The sequence below is a fragment of the Gymnoscopelus braueri genome (genome assembly GCF_963280865.1).
Source record: "Gymnoscopelus braueri genome assembly, chromosome: 15".
NCBI classification, from domain to species: domain Eukaryota; kingdom Metazoa; phylum Chordata; class Actinopteri; order Myctophiformes; family Myctophidae; genus Gymnoscopelus; species Gymnoscopelus braueri.
In genome coordinates, this window is record NC_137620.1 from 50,437,832 (window position 1) to 50,445,331 (window position 7,500).

General features: G+C 44.1%; 1 protein-coding gene across 1 annotated transcript in view; it reads left to right on the top strand.

Annotated features, from left to right (window-relative positions):
- nfxl1 (nuclear transcription factor, X-box binding-like 1) overlaps positions 1–7,500 on the top strand; it is a 47,445-nt gene that overhangs the window by 11,359 nt on the left and 28,586 nt on the right. Inside the window, 9 exon segments of the mRNA XM_080452037.1 lie at positions 45–175; positions 380–424; positions 587–720; positions 889–974; positions 1,120–1,195; positions 2,420–2,520; positions 5,479–5,593; positions 6,014–6,138; positions 7,122–7,244. Coding sequence (XP_080308163.1) covers positions 45–175; positions 380–424; positions 587–720; positions 889–974; positions 1,120–1,195; positions 2,420–2,520; positions 5,479–5,593; positions 6,014–6,138; positions 7,122–7,244 — 936 coding nt within the window.

Sequence of the window (7,500 nt, forward strand, 5' to 3'; positions counted from 1 at the left end):
GTGTGTGTGTGTGTGTGTGTGTGTGTGTGTGTGTGTGTGTGTAGGTGTGGAGTTGTGCAGGCTGTTATTGTGTGTTCCACATCTCATGCATACAGCAGTGGGCCAGAGACTCAGCCTTCCTCGTCTCCTCTGTCACCGATGAAGACTTTGGTCAGAAACAACACCCATGGCCCTGGTATGTACTGTACTACTGTATTACTGTACGACTGTACTACTGTACTACTGTAATCATGTGGGGACCCCCTGGGGGTCCAGTTAGGGAACCACTGGACTAGACCATAGAATGGAGGACAACTGTACACACATTTAACAATGCTGTCTGTCTGTCTGTCTGTCTGTCTGTCTGTCTGTCTGTCTGTCTGTCTGTCTGTCTGTCCAGTCCTAAATGCAGAACAGAATATGCTCCCAGCTCAACACCCAACAGGTAATGATCTTATGGTTTAGTTGTGAAATACATCAGCTGTAAATGTCCAAATCTCTTCCTTTTATTTTATAAAGAAAAAAAAAAAAAAGTACAATAGTAAAAAAATATATAATAATATGCAAGCTCACAACTCTGTGTGTGTGTGTGTGTGTGTGTGTGTAGGTACATGTGCTACTGTGGTAAGGTTCAGGACCCGCCCCCTGACCCGTGGCTCCTCCCACATTCCTGTGGCTCCGTGTGTGAGAGAGACCTGCAGCCTGTCTGTGGTCACACCTGTCTGCTGCTCTGTCACCCTGGTAACCACACACACACACACACACACACACACACACACACACACACACACACACACACACACACACACAATAACAATGTAATATATTCAGTCACCACTAGTTGACTCACTTTCCTCACTGTGTGTGTGTGTGTGTGTGTGTGTGTGTGTGTGTGTGTGTGTGTGTTAGGTCCATGTCCTCCATGCCCAAAGATGGTCTCTGTTTCCTGTCTGTGTGGGAAAGCCAAGCCCCTCCCCCGTCGCTGTAGCAACAAGGTACGTCCTTCCTTATTGTTATTAACACCAATATTTCATTTTACGTTTTATTATTATTAATGCAATGTAGTTGTGTTGTGTACTACTTTGTGTGTGTGTGTGTGTGTGTGTGTGTGTGTGTGTGTGTGTGCGTGTGTTTCTACAGGGCTGGGCGTGTCAGCAGAAATGTGGGAAGTTGTTGCCCTGCAAGCAACACACCTGTACACAACCCTGCCACTCGGGTACGCACACACGCACACACACACACGCACACGCACACACACTAAACCCAGACATATCCATGCTAGAGATGTGTGGATGGACTCTGATGTAGTTAAAAGAGAAAGAAGCAAAGCACTCATCAGACCAGTTGTGTAGTAGTATGTGTGTGTGGGTTCACGGTTCAGGAAGTATGTGTGTGTATGGGGTTCACGGTTCAGTAGTATGTGTGTGTATGGGTTCACGGTTCAGGCACCAACAGCTTCTTGGAAAGGAATACCAGCGCTCACTTCAGTATATTTAGGATCTTGTTTATTCAGGTCTAATCAACCCCCAGCAGCAGCTCATCAGAAGGACGTCTGGGCCCACAGGCCTTCCTCAGTGGGTATGAGGCATACAGAAATAAGTGTCACTTATCCACAAGTTTCCTAGGGCGTTGGTTCTCAAAGTGGGGTCTGGGGACCCCCAGGGGTACTTGAGGGGGTTCCCGGGGGTACCCAGCAAAATGTGTTAATATAGCATCACAATAATTATGACCTTTTATACTTTGGCTATTCAAAAATAGCAGATCTACAAGCTCATAGCGTGGCACCGAGTGCCGCGCTATGAGCTTGTAGATCTGCTATTTTTGAAAAATCGTGAACATTTTTGCAAACCTTTTGAATATGTATATATTTTTAAGCGAACATTTGTTGCTCAAATCTTTGCTTCTGGGGGTCCCTGTAACAAAATATTTGAGATGGGGGTCCGCGGTAAGGGGGGTCCTTGACATGAAAAAGTTTGAGAACCACTGTCCTAGGGCGCTGTGGGCATCACTTCCTGTCCATTTGATCCAATGAAATGGACAGGAAGTGATGCCCACTACGCCCTAGGAAACGTGTGGATAAAGGGGACCTTGGTGCCTGGCACAAAGCGGTGCTTAGCAGCAAGATATATATATTTAGATGATTTACATTTATAGTAGGATAGATTTGCGCGACTGTAAAGACCAAACAGAAGTGTGGAGGAGGCTTCACATCCGCTTTATATGTTAATCATGATCAGAGCTTCTGAGTCCCAGACTGTATGACCACAAACATTTGAACGTTGTGGGAGGCAACAGTCTGACCACGAGAGAGAGAGAGAGACTACTACACCACTAATCTATACTACATTTTACTCATTTACTTCTCTCTCTCTCTCTCTCTCTCTCTCTCTCTCTCTCTCTCTCTCTCTCTCTCTCTCTCTCTCTCTCTCTCTCTCCATAGGAGTGTGTAAGGAGTGTCCCAGGGTCAGTGTACAGAGGTGTGTGTGTGGTAAAGAGAAGGCAGAGAGAGAGTGTGCCAGTCCACGCTGGCACTGCCAACAGGTACAGCTGTCTGTCTGTCTGTCTGTCTGTCTGTCTGTCTGCCTGTCTGCCTGCCTGTCTGTCTGCCTGCCTGTCTGTCTGCCTGCCTGTCTGTCTGTCTGTCTGTCTGTCTGTCTGTCTGTCTGTCTGTGACCAGGCTGTGAGGAAAAGCCTGTTTTTAACTTTCCCAACATGTAAGCTGTTTAGCAGCGTTTCTGTGTAAACACTGGAGATTGGGCGTTTGGCCTATGGGATCATTTGTCATGGTTACAGCCCCGCAGGCTATGGGATCTCTATCCACGCTTTGAATATCATCTCCATAGCACTAGCACACAGAGACTGACACTGTGTGAATCATCTCCATAGCACTAGCACACACAGACTGACACTGTTTGAATCATCTCCATAGCACTAGAACACACAGATTGACACTGTTTGAATCATCTCCATAGCACTAGCACACACAGGCTGACACTGTTTGAATCATCTCCATAGCACTAGAACACACAGACTGACACTGTTTGAATCATCTCCATAGCACTAGCACACAGACTGACACTGTTTGAATCATCTCCATAGCACTAGCACACAGACTGACACTGTTTGAATCATCTCCATAGCACTAGCACACAGACTGACACTGTTTGAATCATCTCCATAGCACTAGCACACACATTGACACTGTTTGAATCATCTCCATAGCACTAGCACACACAGGCTGACACTGTTTGAATCATCTCCATAGCACTAACACACAGACTGACACTGTTTGAATATCATCTCCATAGCACTAGCACACACAGACTGACACTGTTTGAATCATCTCCATAGCACTAACACACAGACTGACACTGTTTGAATATCATCTCCATAGCACTAGCACACAGACTGACACTGTTTGAATATCATCTCCATAGCACTAGCACACAGACTGACACTGTTTGAATCATCTCCATAGCACTAGCACACACATATTGACACTGTTTGAATCATCTCCATAGCACTAGCACACACAGACTGACACTGTTTGAATATCATCTCCATAGCACTAGCACACAGACTGACACTGTGTGAATCATCTCCATAGCACTAGCACACAGACTGACACTGTTTGAATCATCTCCATAGCACTCTCTTTGTTTCTCATGTTTTTCTTACTGTTTTTCTTGATCACAATTTTAAAATGTAACTTTTCAGGTTCATTGTTTACCTGGTATGCTATAGTTTAGTGAGACACTACACTGTCTCTCTGTATTCTATGTATGTGTTTACCTTGTTTATTGTCAAATCAAACTCTTATTTATATGTATTTTTATAGCACGTTTAAAAAACACCGTAGTCGACCAGGTTTGTGTCTCATTCCTAAGACAATAATTTGATGACCAGTGAACCGGTAGGCAACAGTTCCGGTAGGAGACACAAAGGAGACTCTTTGTGTCTCCTACTGGAACCGCTGCCGGTCATCATATTATTGTCTTAGGAATGAGACACAAACTAAAACATATCCATGGGGTGACTAATAGATAGAAAAAAAGTCATTTTGTGGGTGAACTATCCCTTTAAGCAAGGACCTATCCCTTTAACACATTCACTGTCAGAGTATATTCATAATATACTCTGACAGTGCCAGCGATTTGTGTTTTATAACCTTTTCAACCGGTCACAGAACTTGTATATCCATTTTGATCCATCATCTTACCATGTCTATAAACACACACGATCCATGCACCAGCCCCCAAAGGGTTACATTTTCTGAGGCGAGCTGTCTTGAGTTTCGCCAGCGCAAACAGGCTGCAGGCACCATATTCGGCGATAATGCTCGTATTCACCCCCCCCCCCCCCCCCCGCCTGCTGCCCACAGAACATTTATATATATTATAATCGCGTGTCAAAAGAAAATATAACCGGAGCTTTCCCTTTCGTTTTTATACCATGTGAAAACGACCAGTTAACTCAAGATAAAACCGGAAACAGAAAACAGGAAACGGTTATTTTTGCCAAGGATGAGTCGAAAGTGAATGGGAAGATAAAAAAAATCAAGGATGGTACAGAAAACAGCGCAATCGTGTATTAAACCACAAAAAGACCCTATCCCGAGATATCTCTGGATAGGCGGTAAATGTAGCCTGGCTCCACCCCCTGAATCCTTTGCCTAGCATTCAGGGTCTGGTGACACTTTCGAAGGCGGGTGTTGCTCGGTTGAAAATCTGACCGACGAATCGGGATCGGGACAATCCAGTATGAACCAATCGCGTTGGCTCATAGTGGAGTCCCACTTTGGCCACGCCCCCATCTCAGAACTCCGCTGCATTGAGAGGGCTTTCAGACTGAATAATGGAGTGAAACGAAATGAAAATTCAGGCTGAGTGTCAGGCTACGGTAAATGTGTTAAAGGTATCATGACATTCATTTTCACTTTTTTTATTTTCAATGTTTTATTTGGGGTTTTATGACCTCAATTACACCCAAAAAACCTGAACTTAGAACATTCAGTGGATTTTCTGTGGTCTGGGGTTTTCTGAATAATTAGGCTGAAAAGTAATCTGAGCTTGGCCCTTCGACAGTGAGGTCACTGTCGATTAATCCCGCCCACTCTCCTCCTCGCCCCTCCCCTCCCCTATCCTTTCCTTTGGGGGGGGCGGAGCAGAGGCGATGATTGACAGGCAAAATCCCTCACCAGCGACACCCGCAGGCAAAGATTTCTTTTTTCATTGCAGTTGAAAAGGCTTTAGAAATGTGAGAGAAAAACACCTGCCATGGATCACTGGAATGGAATTTTCAATTAAAACTTTTTGTACACTTTTGAAGGACCAGGACAAAGACTTTGAATGTGGTGTAAAAGTGAATGTCATTAAACCTTTAAGCAAGTCTAATTCTTAGCTTTTATTTCATTTTATTCTCTTCATTCCCTTTTCTCTGTTGTGAAGCATTTTTACATGAAATCACTGTAACCTCTCCTCTCTCTCTCTCTCTCTACAGATATGTGGTGTCTCTCTACCATGTGGACATCATGTGTGTGAGCGGGCGTGTCATGACGGGCCGTGTGGAGACTGTCCTCGGAGCGGGAGACGAGCATGTCCATGTGGCAAGTCTGGTAGGTACACACACACACACACACACACACACACACACACACACACACACACACACACACACACACACACACACACACACACACACAGGTGTGTGTTACTATACTCGTGACGTGAGGAGACAGTGATTTTATGAATGGCATTTAAAATATAAAAGTTTTAGTTTAGTAACAACTTTAACACTGGTTTGATGTGCACAATGCACACTGCACTTACAAGAACAGCCACCAGATGGCAGCAGAGCAGTACTCCATAACAATAGTTTGAATTTTCTCATTTACAGAAAGACAACAGGATTACACTTAACTTATTTTTCCTTCTTTCGTGTGTGTGTGTGTGTGTGTGTGTGTGTGTGTGTGTGTGTGTGTGTGTGTGTGTGTGTGTGTGTGTGTGTGTGTGTGTGTGCGCGTGTGTGCGTGCAGAGTACTCTCTCCCGTGCACAGAGGATGTGGGGACGTGCGGGGACACGTGCGGACGACCTTTGAACTGTGGCCTCCATCTCTGCTCCATGCGATGTCACCGAGGACAGTGTGAGACCTGTAGACAGGTACACACACACATATGAGTTGGCATATTCATTTTACCGCTTTTTCAGGTACACACGCATGTCGCACACACATGTTTGTGTTAACACATTGACCGCCGGGCCCGTAGTTCTACGGGCCGTTAAATCCAACGGTTAAGCGCCGATCCCGTAGCCTACGGGCTGTGGTGCTTTTTCCTTTTTTTCGATTATTATTTTTTTTTTCAATTTTCTAGGGGGACCATTTTCAGTGTAACACCACCTGAAGTCGACCGGAAGTGCGATCCCGTTTTTTGTTTCCCGTCGGCCTCCATTCTAAGTCGTACACAAAAAGCCCTGTAAACCTATGTAGTTTTTCATCCCCGCATTTCCCATGTTAACATAAACGGTCAGAACTCAAACATGGCGGCTCCGTTTGACACGTGGTTTGGACTGGTACACGCAGGGAGATGTCGCCGATGTAAACAGACCGTGTACGGCTCAATCTTAAGGATTTTAACAAGATCTATGGCGACGTGAAAAAAACAAAAAACAACAATAAAACGTTGGCACTGGTGAGTACATTATGAGATTAACCTCTGGCGGTCAATGTGTTAATATATACTTCAACATTTTTTGGACGGCGATATTATGAATCCCATTTTAATCAATTTTGCCATTCTTAACCCAGACCCATAGAGAGAGAGAGTAACGTCACGCTTTGATCTCGCCGCTAGGTGGGCTGCTATGGGCTGTAGTTCCAAACATTGGAACTATCTCATTGAGATAGACAGAGCATTTCTGCATCTTAACAATGGGAGTTAACGCTAGTGTCGTCACTCTCATATTAGATCACACTGTCTTAACCGTAAGCCTAGAAAGATCTACAAGCTCACTACGTGTCGCAGCGCGACAGGTTGATCTTATTTCATCTTATTTCATCTTATTTCATCGTATTGTGATGACATGATGAACAAGGTTTCTGACCAACAACATGTATTTATGTACTTTCTTTCCCCTCCCCACAGGAAGTAGAGCGGGCGTGTAGGTGTGGCAGGTGTAAGCGTGTCACATCCTGTCACAAGGAGTATGTGTGTGACTTTAAGTGTCCCAAGTCCAGAGGCTGTCTGAGACACCAGTGTAGGAGGAAGGTATGTTATTAATTTATTAATATTACTATGTTCATTAATTAACCAGTGTAGGAAGAAGGTATGTTATCACTTTATTAATATTACTATGTTCATTAATTAACCAGTGTAGGAGGAAGGTATGTTATCACTTTATTAATATTACTATGTTCATTAATTAACCAGTGTAGGAGGAAGGTATGTTATCACTTTATTAATATTACTATGTTCATTAATTAACCAGTGTAGGAGGAAGGTATGTTATCACTTTATTAATATT